Here is an 18,720-nt window from a genome sequence, read left to right as displayed (position 1 = left end):
TGAGAACTAGTTTTCTCTTTCTTTTTAACCACCATTTTCTAGTTTTATTTTTCCACACAATGATTCCATTTCTCTAACCTTACTCTTCTAGCTACACACAGGCATTAGCTGCCTCCTCCTCACAGATCAGACCATGAATGCAGGAAGCGCCAAGACTGCAATCCCAAGCAGCGCTTACCTCGCCACTGCTTCTCGCAGTGCCAGACTTTCCGTTAACTACCATTCTTCATGTCCTGTTCACTGCACTTCAAGTTGACACATTTGACATAAAAAACTCTGGCATTATGTCCCCTCCATGTACAACTCAAATGGAAGAGAAGAAAACACCGACTCCCTGGATCCTTCACTCCTACGATTATTTTCACGAAAGAGATACCTGGTGCCCTTCTCTGTAAATCTAAACTTGGTTCTAAAGGATAAAAACTTTATGAAAAGCAGGAGGGAATGGGAAAGTGAAGTAGACTGAGGGATTACTACTAACATGGGATACATGTCAGGATGACCATTTCAAAATGTAACTAAACTATCCCACACAGAATAATAATAAAAAAAGAGTACAATGTTTATTGCCTGACCTTTAGTAAAAAGTTTTTCTTGTACTGTATTGCATTTTTAAATGTAGAGTCCATTCTCTATATAATATGGTAATGAGTAGCAGAGAAATCAGAGGGAAGGGAATGCTGTTTTTTATGTGCTTTTTAAAAATATTCTTAAAAAGAAATATTTACTGATTGGCTTACTTTGTACTGTTGTAAATTTTCAAACAAAGAACATTTCAGGAGTAATTTTAAAATATTAGAATTTTTATATCAGAAGCCCATCTTAGATAAATACATCTTATATAAAAGTTTTGAATACATTTCAAAAACCTTTAATTGTAGATAGCATTTAACCTAGAGTTCAATACAGAATGAATGCTCAACAATTATGGGTTGAGTAAAAAAGCAAACACACAATTGAGGTATTTACTATGTCAATCAAAATTTTAGTGTCCTTCTAATTCCTTACTTTCTGAGGAAGCAGAGAAAGCCCTCAGTGAGTGAAGCCCAGGACATGTCTGCTCTGACATAGCACCTGCCACAGGGAAGTGGCACATCTGTTACACTCACGGGCTAGGATTAGTAACTTCAGCTTCCTCTTCCTGGATAGTTACAGCCTGAGACTGACCACTCTGCTAAAGGGATCAGCCAGGACCAGCCTCCTGCTGCCTAGTTCTGTACCCAGGGTTCCAAGTTATGAAGGGAGCAGGCGCAGAACCCTAATGATCCCATATTCACTGTACATATTTGTGTGTCTGTCCTTCCTTTAGTCCCCTACTGCTCCTAGTGGGGTTCTAACACATGCTAAGTTATCGCTGAGCTACAGATCTCCACCCCAGGGCACCTTTTGATGTTTTAAACTGGAATGACCGTTAGTACATTGCCAGTTCAGCTCAGGGTGCACATGAGTCCTGCATCGATTACTTTTTAGTCTCTGTAAGTCACTCCTGAGAAAATTACTTATGAGTTCTCCTAAAACAAGAAGTATCTCAGTAGAAATTTGGCTTGGTTCCTTCTTTTTGATTGATTCAATATTTTTATCAGGCTAAAAGGAAAAACTGCAAAACTGACAATGCAGTCCAGAGGGACGAGCAGCAGAGGTCAGATCAGCAGGTGCTATGGAGGAAGCACTTAGAACTGGTTTGAGAGCAGCAACACTAATATAGCAGCACACGTGGGACCTGTGTCCCAGCCCTCCAGCCGCTGCTCAAGTCTCCCCCAGGTGTACTCCTAGTGAATTCTAACATGTGATACAGACGTTAGGGAATAGCGACGGCGCGGTTTCATACTCACTGGTAAGTGTTCAAGTAACGAAGTTACCGTCTCAGATACATATACTACACTTCCATCTGTCATGATCGCTAAAAAAAAACCATCAAGAGCCTGAAATTAAACATAACGGTCAGTTAAGGGACAAGAAAAAAGCACCTTCCCAGATAGACACAACAGAAATGACCAAGGACTCACTGGTCAAATGGCAGACGTTTTGCTTTCAGTATATTATTTTTTGTGATTCTTTAGATGTGTCTGAGGGAAAAATATCACTCTGGCTATCGACTGGAAGCTCTAGTTTCTAAGGTTCACGTTCTGCCTTTACAGCTGCATATGTATACTGTATGACATGCTCTGCAGTACGGCACAGCACAGCACAGCGAGCATCTGAGATGCTCACATCTCATAGAGTACACACCGAGAAAGAACTGTAAGCCTGACGGATAGGAACAGAATGAAAGGAACAGAGCGAACAGACAGAGATTGAGGCCCCCAACACTAAGCTGAGGCCGAATCTTATAAAGCCTAATTTCTTGGTAAAGGTATCTTTATTCCATACATAAAAGCAAGCGGTGTGGAGCAGAGCTGGACAAGGAAGAGAGACAGGACGGAGACCAGACAGCACAAAGGACAAGAAAATGAGCAAATCCTGTGATTTTTTTCAAAGAGTAATGTCAACAGGAAGGCAAGTCACTTGCAGTGAACTTAAAACAAATGGATAAGAAGAGGCTATTACAACTCGTTTATAAGCCTGACAGTGAACTAAGGGAGGAAGAACAATTAAAGGACTCGTGTACTAAAGATCATATTGAAAACCATAAAACCAGAGATGTTTACCCTTGTAGGTTAAAGGAGAGAAAGATCCAGAACAGAAGTGAAAAGTAATGTACTTAGCTATGCAGAACTCCTAGAGGCTCACTGCCTTTGGTAAGAACTGCGCATGTCTCTGTCATCCTTGTGAAGGCAGGATACAGAAAGGATGGGAATGGGAGTCAAGGCAACCACTCCAAGCTGCATTTTATTTTTGTTGTTGTGGGGTGGGTATGTGCGCGCGTGCATGTGTACCAGGGTGTCTTGAAACAGCTTCCATACACCGGACGGGCCTTGAACTCTGGTGACCCACTGTGTCCAGCTCCAATTTACTACTATTACAGCTGTCTGTAGTGACAGCAAATGAATGCAGGGACTCAAGAGTCCTGAGTAAGTGCTCCGTCACAAAGCTATATGCCCAGTGTGTAACTGCTGAGTGTAGAATAAAGGTAGTCTTCTTTACCTCTTCCCTACACTACTAGGAGAAAGATGGGTCCCAGAGAAAACTTATTTTGAATAATTGTTTACTTTGCAGAACAACTGAAACAAATCTATTTTTAGATAATCAGGGGTTTGAAATCTATAACTGAAGCCAAGTCCTCCAGTGTTACCCTATTACAGTTTAATCAGTAACTGTTGTCAAGAGTCAAATTGATGCAAAGAAAGAAACTGCTTTCTCATGCGAAAGACCGTCAACTTTGGAAGCAAATGATCTGTCACTGTGATGATGGGACTTGCTGTTAAGACACTGCTAGGATCCACAGGTCATCTATCTCTCTCTCTAAGACAATGAACTGAAAAGAAAACTCTAGTAACTTAGCCCACTTCTATAGGTAAAGTCTGCTCTTTTCCCTTGCAGATTAAAGTTTCAACAGCTTGCCAAATCAGGAAATCTTTTGAGGTAAGGAAGAGATTTCCCTTGAGAAGGATAACTAGAGAAATGTGGCAGAATGTCCCATGACATGACGGACAGCTGCATGCTATCCTGCTATCTCTGTCCTTTTACTGCATCAGTAAAGGGAAGCTGTTCAGTACTTTAAACTTCCTGCCTTCCACCTAGATATATCTTCCTGATAACAGTGATTATTTACTCTGTAGATAATTAGAGTGCTAACTACAAGGAGGGGACATGAGTGCCCTGTGGATCATTAGCAAAGAGGCTGATACAGAGTGTGAGCCCTTGTCTTGTAGACTGGAGGAAAAACTATGGAGCTGCCCAGGGACCAGAAATGTATAACCAGAGAGGCCTTCAACAAAATGATGATTGTCCTGCCATGCCTACTCCCACTCTTCCAGTAAATTATCCTCGGGCAATAGAGGAGGGGGGGGGGAGGGAGAGAGAGGGAGAGAAGACAGATGCATTCCAAGAATGGAGAGAGGCAACACAAGTAAGTGCTGAGAGCTAGGCTCTTGTTAGGACATTAGTTAGGTTTTGTTTTTTTTGGGGGGGGGGGTAAACAAGCTTCGATTCCTCTGGGCATAGTGAGTAATGAGCACGTTGAGCTGCATGGTCTAAGCCCCTGTACCAACAACACTAACATGTTAAGTAGATGGCCTAAGCCGCTGTACCAACAACACTAACACGTTAAGTAGATGGCCTAAGCTCCTGTAGCAGCAATGCTAACATTAAGATAAAGCCTATGTCTGAAATTCAGCTGAAAATGGGAAGGGTCTGCCTACCCATCTATGGTCAGCATGATTAGCTAAGAGTAATACACTTTCATCATAGTCTTCCAGTCAGTATCTTTGACTTTACCTAAACAAAACCAGACTATTTCATGAACAACTCCAGTTCTATTATGATTAAAATTTTAATACTCAATCAGAAAATGAAGACTTGAAGAATGTAAAATCACATGAGTGTACACATCTGGATTAAGGATATAAGATATATAACTATATACAAATTCTTCATCTTGGCCTATTAGTGTTAAAAAAAATACATCTATTCAATACATACAAAACCTTTCGAATACTTGGGCTACCACCAGGAGGGCTCAATGGGCAAAAGTGCTTGCTGCCCAACCTGAGTTCAGTCTTCAGAGTCACAGGGAACAGAGAGCGAGCCAACTCCCACACTTGGTTCTCCGCCCTCCACCCGTGTGCTGGGGCACGAATAAACTCACACACATACACACACAAACAAATGTAATAAAAAACTAAAAATATCCTATACATAGTAAATGTAAATACAGCATTGTTCAGTTATGTGAAACTAAAATCTGAGGACAATCATGAAAGAATTACCTTACATACTCAAGTTTTTAAATATATTTTCTCTGTTTTTATGTTTTAACATCACCAACATTTTTTGTTTATTTTTCTTTGAAATTTATCTGTGTATGTATGTAGTACACAGAACTTGGCAATTAATATAAAAGCTTCCTATTATGAAGAAAAAACTGAAGTTAACAGTTTTCTATTTAGCCTATTAGTAAATCAGGTGCATTAAGATGAATAAAATATGTATTCTTTAATCTGTAATAAACTTTTCATGCCAATAAAGAAAGGTAAGTGGTTTATAATAAACACATAAATTTTATTGAATGAACTACTGCACTAGGATTATAAAATAGAGATGAATGAATTTCTTTCTTTGCTGTAGAGGCTGGCTATGCATATCCTTTTACAAACACATATTTAAAGAGATACTTGTGTACAGTGTCAACAAACTTCTTTTAAGAGGGAAAAAAGCCCAATCAAATTAAGACTGTTGGTTGAATTGTCAACTGTACCTAACTTAGAGAGCTCATCTCAGAGGCCGTAACAGTGGCTGAGGGCATGGCACCCTTGCAGTGTATCCCAGGAGAGTAGGAGAAGCGCCTTCCACCTATGTGAAATAGGCAAGTTTCCTGACAGCCCTGCTCCTAGACTTCCTTTTCTGGAGCACCTTCTTAAAGCAACCAGTTATGAGAATAACAGGAGAAAAGTAGTTATCCTTCAATTTTAAAGTAGAGGTCTAAACGCTTATGTCATACTTTTACAAATTTTAACCAATAATTTCTAGTGCATCTACAGCTAGACTTCACTAACTGTTACACCCCAGAGTACTCACTGAAACTGTTTTACTTTGCCTCAGACCCTAGTTAATATAAAAAAGCCACTGGGATATAAATACCATATTCACATTCATGATGCAGATACATTTCATCTACTGATTTCTCCATAAGCTACCCAGGCTAGCTCCAACACCCCTAATGCATCCCAGTCATCCCCCTTACCCTCTTGAGGACTGGAGTCAGTGCTTTTATGACTCTTCTTATCACTGTTACCTACAACATAAACCACCTGCTTGCTATTGTACGTTTTCATGACATTTGACACTAAGATCTAATGATAACTAACCTATTCTATCCAGGAAAAGATACAAAAGTAGAAAAGTAAGGCTATTAGGTATGAATATTCCAAAACTTTTGTCTATTGTATACTTGACTGGGAGATGTTACTCCCTATATACAAGCCAAAACTATTCTCGACAATTATTCTGATAAGCAATTCTGTCACAGAGTATCACTCATTTCCTTTTAAAAGTTTCTACTTAGAGAACGGTTACCTTTCAACACGTTTCCATTTGAAAGCTACACCATTCAGTAGCATTTGCGTTCACTTTGGGCAGGTGTCCAGTAGGATGCTGCCAGAGACAAACACTGTCCTGCAGAATTTATGCTGAAGCCTAACTTCCCGTTTTGCTGTATTGGGAGAGGTGGTCAGAAGGTGATTAGGTGATGAAGCCACCAAAGTGAAACTGTGCCTCACAAAAGTGTCCTCGAGAGCTCCTATCGCGTGTCTACCATGCCATGACACTGAAGAAGATCACCTATGAACTAGACTCGAGCTCTCACTACACACCAGCCCACTGGGGCCTCTTCACTGGGCTGTCTGCTTCTAGGACTAGCTCACAGCACTACAACCCATGTTTTTAAGTTGACAGAGCAGCTCAGCTGGAGTAGATAACAACTGATAACAATGTCAGATGTGAGAACATATGCTATGCTTTGTTAGAATGTAGTACATGGTCTCAGATTGAGGGCTCAGTAACTATATGTTTCCAAATTATATGAAACTTTCAAATAATGAAAATAAAAATTTGGTATTACTCTAGGACATGGCATTATCTGCTTACAATACTTGTTCAATACACTGATCAGTTGTTAAATATACACAAACAGAGTTTATTACATTACATTGAATTAAGACTTTCAATATTAGTAATACTGCTAAAACTATACTAAAATTAATTACTGTTAAAATTGAAAAAACTTTCAAAAATTAGATCTGGACATACCTCTAACATTAATTGTGTAAACTCTTCATTACTAAGGAATGTAGGTTTCCAGTCCTGTCGAATTTCACTAGCATCTGACTGTGCAGTGATCTCTGTAAACAGATTGACACATTAGTGGCATGTTCCAATGTGGGAGAGCACAAAACGCTACAACCTGCCTGTTCTTCCTACCCAATGAGAAGAAATAGGCGGGGTTATTGGTTCACTAAGCAGGAGGCCAGGTTCTGAAAATGTGAAATGTTACCTTCTAGGACTTGATCTGGATACTTTAGTAATAATTTCTTCTGGGTTTTTATTGGAGAGAAAAGATAGGAACGGCTTTGATATGCTCTGTGGCTGATAGGCCTAAATTTGCTTCCAGCTTGACAGAATTAGCGAATAAAAACAAGCATATTACAACAAGACTCAAACACTTTGAAGAAACTTTTTGCCATGTATTTTTCTTGCTATTCAACTAGCAACATCTAGAGCAGAGACAAGGAGTCAGCACAAAGGAAAGTTGACAGTGGGGTAAGCAGGTCTGTTCTCAACAAAAAAGGACCTATTTTTGCCAGGCAAAAAGATTCCTCCTAATCTCAGTGCTTTATATTAGCTAATCCAGAACACTAAACTAAAACCTGGGGCAGAAACGTCACGGTAATAATCACTTGCAGAGTGACTTTGGTCAGTGTCTCCTTTTAAATGGTTGAAAGCATACAGAGCCTCCCAAAGCCTCCGGGTTCCTGGCACATGCATTTTGCTACTTCATTTTCCTACAGCAAATAGATTTAATTATAAGAATATTATCGGGGCTGGGGATTTAGCTCAGTGGTAGAGCGCTTACCTAGGAAGCGCAAAGCCCTGGGTTCGGTCCCCAGCTCAAAAAAAAAAAAAAAAAAAAAAAAAGAATATTATCATAAATAATGAAATCTGAACTATTTGCTTAGCAAATACATTTTCTTTTCTTTTAAAAACAGGGTCTTACTATGTATCTCAGACTGGCTTCAAACTTGTGATCCTCCTGCCTCAGCTTCCAAGTGCTATGATCATAAATGAGTACACAGCACTTTCATATTGTTGTTGCTTTTCTTTTTAAATGTAGACTGTAACAACCAAACTAGAGATCCATGTGACAGCTTGTATGCTACCCTCTTTGTAGTGAAAAGTATGGATTATATTATTTTAATATTTCATTAGCAAATAATTAAATGTATCACATTTACATACCAAATTTGGCTTATTACACGTGACTACACTGAACTACATAGGACAAGTAACTAAAACAATATAGTTACTAATTCTGTGACTAATGTAGTCATGCTCTTCAAATTGCTGTCAACTATACATACAATTACAGACACAAGTCATTAAGCTTTAGTTAGTACAGGGGTATTTTAGATAAACAAATACTTGAATTTAGCACAAATTTCATTTTGTGAGAATTATACATCAAATTTTTGGAACATACCTAATTAATGTCAAAATTAATATTATATTGTCAGGTGGCAGAAATGTATGCATTTTACTTTATTTCATTCAACAATCATTTACTGAGCTCCTACAATGGTTAAGGAACTAATTTCATCTGGTGTGCCACGTAAACAAAGGGAGTTCAAGGCAGCAGGAGGATCAATGTTATTAAAGAACCAGCAGTGAGGAATGTGGCATGTGTGATGTGATGCTAGTGTGAGTGAAAACATTCTCAAAGTATTTCCATGTTTGAGCCCTGGGAAGTGAATCAAATGGCACAATAGAAAAAGCCAGTTTAGGAGGAAATGACATGACCAAATGAATACATTTTAGAGGAAATGAGTTTGGAGGCATGGAAAATGGTGTCTAATAAGTTAACTAGGAACACAGAGATGAAACGTTTGCATCTGAAAATAAGATTCACTAGTAGCTGAACACAGATGCTTAGCAGCTCTAATTATACAATGAGGCACCGACAGGAAAGAGGGTTGAGTTAATTAAAAAAACGAGGATAAGCCTTGAGAAACACCCCATTTAGAGAGCAAGAAGGAAAGAGGAGAGAATGCTGGACAGGAAGGGGAAGCAGCAGAGAATTTGGAAGCCATAGGAGAAGAAAGTCAGTAGCAGGCAGATCAAGAGTGCCAATTCCAACTCCTCAGAGAGTAAAGAAGAGAACGCTTGCTGTCCTGGGGATGGGTGGGTAATGTCAGTAATGAAATTAGTGACAAAACTTCACAGCATATTGGTGCCCAAGCCAGTTCCAGTGGATTACAAGGGGTGGCAAGGAAACAACAGAGGCAGCAGTGAGCATCTGCACTCCTAAGAACAGGCTTTTTACCGCAGCTGGAAAGCATACATCCCGCCAGTTTCAGTTTACTATCTCTGCTACCTAAACCCCAAGACATTAACAACTTCTTCTCACGAGTGGTAATTTTCTTTGATTAGCAAATGTTTTGAGGTGTAGTGTTTATTTCCCAGACAGACACTGAAATGATCCTTTAAAATGGTCTAGAGCAACCTGACATGACCCTACTCTCAAATACACCTACAGCCTTCGAGCACAAACATGCTCGGCTACAATCACAGCTCCTTGCTTTTCTGCTTTTGCACAGTACCTCTTTGTGCAAAACATTGTTTTACTTACTTAATCTAAAAAGAAGACTAGGTTTAAAAAATTACATCTGTGTACACCTAAAATATTCTTTCCTTTATGAAGAAAAATCACGACAAGATGTGCTCCCTAGCTTACAGTTTACGAACACTACTCATTTGCATTTTAGTTAAACGCTAGCACATCTATCTCCCCAGGCGTAAGCTGAGAGCCAAGAAGATCATCTTAACTTTCTAAGGACCTAGAAGTAGAACTCACCAAATGGTTGTTGAATGAAAGAAGAAACACACTAGAAATCTTTTTTATTAAACATTATATAACTCATTATGTTTTGTGGGGGGGGGGGAATCCTGTAAAAACTATACTCATTTTACAAAATCAGTACTTTACCTTTATGTTTGCGTAAAAAATCAATGCTCTTCTGTAGAACAGTAGACTTGTCCATCTTTCTAGCATTACCAGGAAGCATAGACCCCAGTTCCTTAATGAGTACATTGAACTGATCTCTACGTTTCTTTTCTGATTTGTTTCTAGATACTCTATGAAAAAAAAAAGAAATTGAATATGTGGTTTTTAAACAACCTATTTACTTATACAAATAGTTTAATACTGTGTTCAATTTGGACATGACAGAACTTATTTAAACTTACTTTTCAAATGGTCAGGGGATAATTTATAACCTGCATACTGGCAATCTAAGATTTCTACTTTATTAATGTTCTAATACATGTGGGTACTATGTTTTCATAAATATATATAAGCATTACATTTATTTACTATTTTCTATTTCATAGCTAACTACCTTTTTGCTTTGTCCTTGTCATCTTCTTCCACCAATCCATCAAAAATACTACTGTCATCTCTATAAGAGAAAAACACAATGAAAGGCCGTGCAGCGGATCGGGAAGGCACCAGAGCGACAGGCAAGCCCTGTGCCTCAGGTATCAAATAAATATAAGCTCAGGACTGTTAGCTTACTTTCTAACACAGTATGATCACAGTTAATTATATATTTACGTTGTTCATGCATCAATTTTAAAGGCAGTTACATTCAGCTATGTGTATGTATCAGGCCAAATAAGAATTGATTTAGTCTAAATATCTTATTTCAAATTTTTCTTAATTTTTTTACTGAAAATCTACATAAAACCAGTATGAAATTATTTCACTGTATTAAACCACCCACTTGGAATTACATTAATCATTATTCTAATAGTGAATTTTAAAAACATACCTGTCAACAATTGAGCTCATTTTACTACAGCTTACGGTAAACAACATAACACATTATGTTTTCGTCTTGTGGTAGACATTTGTACTTCTCCTTGAGAGAAAGGAAAATAGAAATGGTTATTAATTTTCTACAACACCTCTACAAAGTTATCTTGAGAACACTATTGTTTCTATGCAGACTTCAAATGAAGCTGGTATATTATTTTCAAGCAATTATCTTTGGGGAGTATTTTAGGCTTTTTTCTTCTAAAAGAAATATGGAAAAATTCAAATTCATATATTTCTATAAAGCAGTATAATGTAATTTTTAATCTTCAGTACATGCTTTGACTGTAGGACTATGAACTGACTGCAATAGTATGGTTTAACAAATACTTACTGAGATTCTACTCTCTGCTAACCAGGACATAGGCCTTGTATCTACAGGGATGAGAGGCTCAGCTCTATAGGCAGAAATCTGTGCTGACCAAGGAAACGGATATGTAAACAATGAAAACAAAATACACAATGAAGTTATATTGCCCAGTGGTATCGCCCAGATAAGAAGCAACCAAGCTTGTCTGTGAACAATACAAGGGAAGCCTGAGGTAAAGAGTCTTGTCAGGGTCAGGATCCCTGTTCCTGAAAGCATGGTGCAGAGGCAGGAAGCATCCTCTTGGTCAGAGAAGAACTTCTGGTCGAGTCTGAACCCACATTTCCACAAGACCCTCACTGATTTCTATGACTACGCAAGTCTGAGAAGCAATGGCTGAGAGGATTCTAAGAAGCAGAGTGACGGTTTGAAACTGCATAAGCCATGAGATAGGACAAACTGCATTTGAGAAAACCAAGGCATGTTATAGGAGAGGGCAAACCAAGGAGTGCAAAGAGTATAAAATGTCTTATACTGCTTCTACATTTAAGTAATTAAAATGTGCTGCTTTCGAACTGAGTCACAAGACTAAAATTCCTTACAAAGCAGTTTCATCAAGCCATGAGTTAAATATTGAATTGCAGATGACCTTATTTATAAATATCCTAAGTTTTGAGGTAGGAGTTTTATATTATCGTTTCCTTTATTTAGAATTTAGAAAATATTATAATTCAATATTGTGTATATACATAACTCTATTAACTCTATTAAACCAGAGAAGTTTAAAGGAATTTTCACAGGAGATTCTAAAAGACTATCACTAGTTTCATGTGTCCCTTCATAAGAGGAGGAGAAACTAGCCCTTGAAAAGTGATGTAACACTGCCTATGTGCTTAGGCTAACAAAACAGAACTCAGGACTAAGAGTGCTTACAAGACAATGACAGGTCAGTGCCATGACAGACCACTGTGACTCTGAGTGTCTGGATCAGAAGGTGAGCAATGGTAATGGCAGATGCTGGCTCTATACTAAGATGCAAAGGACAGTGAAGGATATAGACAAATAATTCCAAAACTAAGGGGCCGGATCTGTGTCATTTATGTGTCATCAGAATGTCTAATTGTCTCAAAGGAGAAAATAGGACAAACAAGGGGTGGCACGGGGTGAGTGGGTCCTATCTAAGAAGGACACTTCTGACAAGGTATGAATAAAATGGCCTAGAAGACTGACTCACTCTTAGGCTATTCTCTTCTACTGTCAACAGTAACTTTCAGAACATTGTTGCTCGGCTTTTAACTGTACTCACAGCCAATATGCTCAACTCATGCCCACACTTGCTCAACATCTTTCTACTTTTCCAGCCAACTGATACATTTTATTTAAGAGAAAAATAAAGGAAATGAGTAGGATTAATCGTCTCCACAGCAAGCCTTTTGAAGAGTGTCCAACAGAGCGCTGTGATAATAAAGATACACAGAAGACACCTAATAGCCCAGGCTTTCAATCCAAAATGGCCAGCTATGTTCACCTGCTCATCAGGAGGGCTCTGTTCTAGATAGTACACCACGTCCTACACAAGCTCAAGAGAAACTCCAAGTATACAGCCTACTCATATGGAATAAGGTTTATTTATTTTCATGAAGGACTGACATCAACAGATCAGGATGCTAGGCAGTGTGTCTTTAAAGGGATCAACTGCAATTACTTAAGTGCAATTTACCAGATCACCAAAATGCTAAAGGATCAAGTTAAAGCCAGGAATTACATGTTCCTTTGCAAAAGCCCCTTGAACTCCAAGTCACAGATTTAGCAGGTGAGCCTGTATCGCATTACTGTTTCATGATGACAGGGTACTGAGACACAAGTACTGTTGTGTAAACACTACTTTAAAACTGGCTTTAGTTGTGAGCTTACCAGAGAAGGGCAGACAGCACTAAACCAAGGAATCGTATAAGAGGTTAGACGGCAGATGCACAGCAGCTCTTCCTGACTTCATACCCAGCGGTCTAGGGAACTCTGGAGGGTCTCGGAGTGCTGCGGTCCTTCTCGTAAGGAGGACTCTGTTTTAAATGACCTGTGCAGCATTACTAACGGCAGCATTCTGTCTTTCTGAATCCCATCCCCTGTCACCCACCTCAGGCCTTCTTTCCAACTCCTGCCACTGATCAATATATTAACACCATTCATCAATCACTATTCTTAGCTGAAAAAGACCAATAAAATAAAACAAAAACCCCCCTTGTCTTAACCTGCCAACCTTCTTTAGCTGCTGTGTGTTTTTCCCTCTCCCGAGGAGAACGACAGGGTCCTCACTGCGGGTCTTTCACTTTACAATTCAGCCTCCCACATGGAACCACACGTGAGGCTGACTGTAGGGTGGTCTTGGGAAACTGACCATGAAACCAGAAGCCCTCCACTACCCACCCTCTGTCAGTAGTAAACTGCTACTGTGCACACCTCTGCTACTTCTGACTCTTTTGTTTACAAATACAGTGCCTAGAGAGATATAATTTACTGATTGCCCCAATGTACTTAAATTAACCTTTTAGGATCTCCAAAGTTTATAGATTTTTTAGGCATCTTGGTAATTCTACTAAGAGGATTTCATTGATTTTGGGGAGCAGGGGGTTTAAATTTCAGTTGATTCGTTTCTTTTTGGTGTTTGCGTCTTTTGCCTGCTCGTATGTATGTGCACCACATGAACAAAGTGCCTCAGAGGCCAAAAAAAGAGCACAAAATCCCTTGGGACTGAAATTACAGGTTACTGTAAGCCCAGTCAATGGTGGGTATTGAAGCTGGATTCTATGGAAGAGTAGCCAATAATATCACTTGCTTCCATGGCTGGTTGTTTATTTATTCATTTTTGGTCAATTAGACAGGAAATACAATTATCTAAGAAGAGGAAACCATAACGGAGAAAATGCCACTATTAGACTGGCCTGTATGTACACTTACATGTGTATTTTCTTAATTAGTGGTTAATGTGGGATGGTCCAGTTGATGCCACCGTTGGGCAGTTGGTCCTAGGATGTGAAGAAAGCACTCTGAGCAAGCCATGGCGAGCAAGCCGGTAGTAAACAGCATTCCTCTATAGCCTCTGCTTCAGTTCCTGCCTCCAGTTCCCACCTTGATTTCCATCTGTGTTAGAGAGTAACTCAAGAGTTCTATGCTGAAAGAAATTCTTTCCTCTTCAAGTTGCTTCTAGCCATGTTTTTAATCGCAGTAGTAGATACCTAAAACAACTACAGAGTAATCTTTCCAACCCTGAGGATTTGGTTTTCTTCTTTTCCTTTCTTACATTATAAGCATATACCTCCTCCCAACTTTCCAATATTGTAATTCTAAAGTTTGCATTTTTCACCTGTAATTGCAATTCAAAGCTAAGTCTCAGACTTCTAGCATACTACATTTGCTCTCCCCTTCTGAGCATTTTCTCTGGACTTAGTAGCTGCGGCAGTTTGACATGTTTGAATACTTGGTCCCAGTGAGTACCACTATTTTGGGAGGATGAAGAGGTACTAGCCTTGGAGGTACCAAAGTTAAATCAGGATCAGACAAACCACTAAACAGTCCCATGACTCCTAAAGAAATAGAAGCAGTCATTACAAGTCTCCCAACCAAAAAAAGCCCAAGACCAGATGGGTTCAGTGCAGAATTCTATTAGACCTTTACAGAAGACCTAATACCAATACTGTCCAAACTATTACACAAAATAGAAACAGAAGGAACACTACCCAATTCCTTCTATGAAACCACAATTACGCTTATACCTAAACCACACAAAGACCCAACAAAGAAAGAAAACGTAAGACCAATTTCCCTTATAGATGGAAAAATACTCAACAAAATTCTCACAAACCGAATCCAAGAACTCATCAAAACAATCATCCATCATGATCAAGTAGGTTTCATCCCAGGGATGCAGGGATGGTTCAATATACAGAAATCCATCAATGTAATCCACTACATAAACAAACTCAAAGAAAAAAAACCATATGATCATTTCGTTAGATGATGAGAAAGCATTTGACAAATTCAACAACCTTCATGATGAAAGTCCTGGAAAGATAAGAAATTCAAGACCCATACCTAAACATAGTAAAAGCCATATACAGCAAACCAGTAGTCAACATCAAACTAAATGGAGAGAAACTTGAAGCAATCCCACTAAAATCAAGGACTAGACAAGGCTGCCCACTCTCTCCCTACTTATTCAATATAGTTCTCGAAGTTCTAGCCAGAGCAATCAGACAACAAAAGGAAGTCCAAAGGGATACAGATTGGAAAGGAAGAAGTCAAAATATCACTATTTGTAGATGATATGATAATATACTTAAGTGACCCCAAAAGTTCCACCAGAGAACTACTAAAGCTGATAAACAACTTCAGCAAAGTGGCTGGATATAAAATTAACTCAAACAAATCAGTAGCCTTCCTCTCCTCAAAGGATAAAGAGGCTGAGATAAATTAGGGAACTGACACCCTTCACAATAGTCACAAATAATATAAAATACCTCTGTGTGACTCTAAACAAGCAAGTGAAATATCTGAAATATCTGTATTACAAGAACTTTAAGTCTCTGAAAAAAGAAATTGAAGAAGATCTCAGAAAATGGAAAGATCTCCCATGCTCATGGGTTCGCAGGATTAATATTGTAAAAATGGTCATCTTTCCAAAAGCAATCTACAGATTCAATGCAATCCCCATTAAAATTCTAACTCATTTCTTCACAGTTAGAAAGAGCAATTTGCAAATTCATCTGGAATAACAAAAAACCCAGGATAGCTAAAACTATCCTCAACAATAAAAGGACTTCAGGGGGAATCACTATCCCTGAACTCAAGAAGTATTACAGAGCAATAGTGATAAAAACTGCATGGTATTGGTACAGAGACAGACAGATAGACCAGTGGAACAGAATTGAAGACCCAGAAGTGAACCCACACACCTATGATCACCTGACCTTTGACAAAGGAGCTAAAACCATCCAGTGGAAAAAAGATAGCATTTTCAGCAAATAGTGCTGGTTCAACTGGAGGTCAGCATGTAGAAGAATGCAAATTGATCCATTCTTATTACCCTGTACAAAGGTCAAGTCCAAGTGGATCAAAGACCTCCACATAAAATCAGATACACTCAAACTAATAGAAGAAAAAGTGGGGAAGAGCCTGGGGAGAATTTCCTGAACAAAACACCAATGGCTCTAAGATCAAGAATCGACAAATGGAACCTCATAAAATTGCAAAGCTTCTGTAAGGCCAAGGACACTGTCATTAGGACAAAACAGCAACCAACAGATTGGGAAAAGATCTTTATCATTCCTACATCTGATAGAGGGCTAATATCCAATATATACAAAGAACTCAAGAAGTTAGACTCCAGAGAGGCAAGTAATCCTATTAAAAAATGGGGCACAGAGCTAAACAAAGAATTCTCAACTGAAGAATATCGAATGGCTGAGAAGCACCTAAAGAAATGTTCAACATCCTTAGTCATCAGGAAAATGCAAATCCAAACAACCCTGAGATTCCACTTCACACCAGTCAAAATGGCTAAATAAAAAACACAGGCAACAACAGATGTTGGCGAGGATGTGGAGAAAGAGGAACACTCCTCCATTGTTGGTGGGATTGCAGACTGGTACAACCATTCTGGAAATCAGTCTGGAGGTTCCTCAGAAAATTAGTCACAGAACTACTTAAGGACTCAGTTATACCTCTCCTGGGCATATACCCAAAATATGCTCCAACATATAAAAAGGACACGTGTTCCACTATGTTCATAGAAGCCTTATTTATAATAGCCAGAAGCTGGAAAGAACCTAGATGTCCCTCAACAGAGGAATGGATACAGAAAATGTGGTACATCTACACAATGGAGTACTACTCAGATATCAAAAACAATGACTTCATGAAATTCATAGACAAATGAATGGACCTAGAATATATTATCCTAAGTGAGGTAATCCAATCACAAAAAAACACACATGGTATGCACTCACTGATAAGCAGATATTGGCCCAAAAGCTCAGATTACCCAAGATACAGTCCACAGACCACATGAAGCTCAAGAACAAGGATGACCAAAGTGTGAATGCTTCAGTCCTTCTCTTAGAAGGGGGAACAAAAATATTCATAGGAGAAAATATGGAGACAAAGTTTGGAGCAGAGACTGAAGGAAAGGCCATCCAGAGCCTGCCCCACCTGGGGATCCAGTCCATATACATACAGCCACCAAACCCAGACAATATTGCTGATGCCAAGCAGTACATGCTGACAGGAGCCTGATATAGCTGTCTCCTGAGAGGCTCTGCCAAAGCATGACAAATTCAGAGGTGAATGCTCACAGACAATCACTGAACGGAGAACGGGGTCCCCACTGGAGGACTTAAAGAAAGGACTGAAGGAGCTGAAGGTACTTGTAACCCCATAAGAACAACAATGCCAACCAACCAGAGCTCCCAGGGACTAAACCACTACCTAAAGAGTACACATGGACAGACCCATGGCTCCAGCTGCGTATGTAGCAGCGAATGGCCTTGTTGGGGTGCCAGAGTGAATAGCCCTTGGTCCTGCCAAGGCTAGAATCCCCAGTATAAAGGAATATCAGGGCTGGGAGGTGGGAAGGAGTGGGTGGTTGGGTGGGGGGATAACATCTGAAATGTAAATTAAAAAAAGAAAGTTAAAGGTATCTTTAAGTATGTCTGCAGCAAATTACTCTGTTTTAGTACCACTATCATTTTGATTTCCAGAAATCAAAGAGTGCTGTCAATTCACGACAACTTCAGAGGCTCTCTGGTCACAAGTAGTTTCTCAGACCTCCTACTTCTAGCATAAGAAACTCACTACATTTCTTTTGCTTTTCAAGGTGCAAAATTTTTGTTGCTATTATTTTTTTCTCCCATTCTCTTGTCCTTGTGAAGTAGTATTTGCAAACTTATTTATTTATTTATTTTTATTTAGCTGTGACTGGTTAATCTTGGTCAACTTTACTGGATTAAGAAACATCTAAGACAATGGTTTTTAACCTTCCTAACCCTGTAACGTTTTAATATAGCTTCTCATGTTATGGTGACCCCCACCCATAAAATTATTTTGTTGCTACACCATAAATGTAATTTTGTTACTGTTATCAATCATTATATAAATGTCTGATATGGAGGATGGTCTTAGGTGACTCTGTGAGAGCTTGAGAACATTTATCTAAGCGACTACTGATGCCAGCCTCTGGAAGTATAGGCAGGGCAGAGCCAGAGGCACCTGAATCCTACAGGCTCTGACATGATAAGCAGACTAGTCATTTAACAGACCCATATAAGAAGGTGTTATTGGAAGGCGGTAAAAGGTAAGAGGTGAGGCAAAAGTAGGTCAATGATGGCAAGATACTGGTTGCTGTACCTTGTCCTGGCATCTTCCTGTTTCCTGCTCCCTCCTCTGCTTCATGTTCCTGCTGCCATAATGTTCCATCTCTCAATGAGCCCAGAAACCCAAAAGCAAATAACTATAGTCTATTGAACCACAATCCAAAATAATAATCAAGAGGTCTGTCTTTCAGTAGCTGTGTCAGGCACCATTCACAGAGACGAGGTAGCAGGTCCGCTGGCTACTGTCTGCCGTCTGTCTAGGAGTCCTCACACTCACCACCACTGAAACTGCCAGTTATAACACA

The 18,720-nt window shown here is 39.2% G+C and overlaps 1 protein-coding gene and 1 long non-coding RNA gene across 34 annotated transcripts in view; one reads left to right on the top strand and one right to left on the bottom strand.

Annotated features, from left to right (window-relative positions):
• Clock (clock circadian regulator) overlaps positions 1–18,720 on the bottom strand; it is an 84,126-nt gene that overhangs the window by 35,538 nt on the left and 29,868 nt on the right. For 23 of the 33 annotated variants that reach the window (XM_063273557.1, XM_039092373.2, XM_017599364.3 and 20 more), the window contains 5 exons: positions 10,701–10,790; positions 10,269–10,328; positions 9,857–10,005; positions 6,907–6,998; positions 1,833–1,922 (listed from right to left, as the gene is read on the bottom strand). In XM_063273557.1, coding sequence (XP_063129627.1) covers positions 1,833–1,922; positions 6,907–6,998; positions 9,857–10,005; positions 10,269–10,328; positions 10,701–10,747 — 438 coding nt within the window. In that variant the 5' untranslated portion in view covers positions 10,748–10,790. Of the gene's footprint in view, positions 1–1,832; positions 1,923–6,906; positions 6,999–9,856; positions 10,006–10,268; positions 10,329–10,700; positions 10,791–11,078; positions 12,946–12,965; positions 13,112–14,006; positions 14,075–18,720 lie in introns of those variants that run through there. The other 10 variants (XM_039092380.2, XM_039092379.2, XM_063273556.1 and 7 more) reach the window with 5 other exon arrangements.
• LOC134481741 (uncharacterized) overlaps positions 1–18,720 on the top strand; it is a 31,678-nt gene that overhangs the window by 1,024 nt on the left and 11,934 nt on the right. The window contains exons 1-2 of the long non-coding RNA XR_010057507.1: positions 1–3,522; positions 10,336–10,407. The exon at positions 1–3,522 is cut by the window's left edge and continues 1,024 nt beyond it. This is a non-coding gene — a long non-coding RNA (uncharacterized LOC134481741). The remainder of the gene's footprint in view (positions 3,523–10,335; positions 10,408–18,720) is intronic.

This window comes from Rattus norvegicus, chromosome 14 (genome assembly GCF_036323735.1).
Source record: "Rattus norvegicus strain BN/NHsdMcwi chromosome 14, GRCr8, whole genome shotgun sequence".
Classification (NCBI taxonomy): domain Eukaryota; kingdom Metazoa; phylum Chordata; class Mammalia; order Rodentia; family Muridae; genus Rattus; species Rattus norvegicus.
The sequence above is the reverse complement of the archived record's forward strand: the minus strand, read 5'-3'. Positions and strand labels throughout refer to the sequence as shown.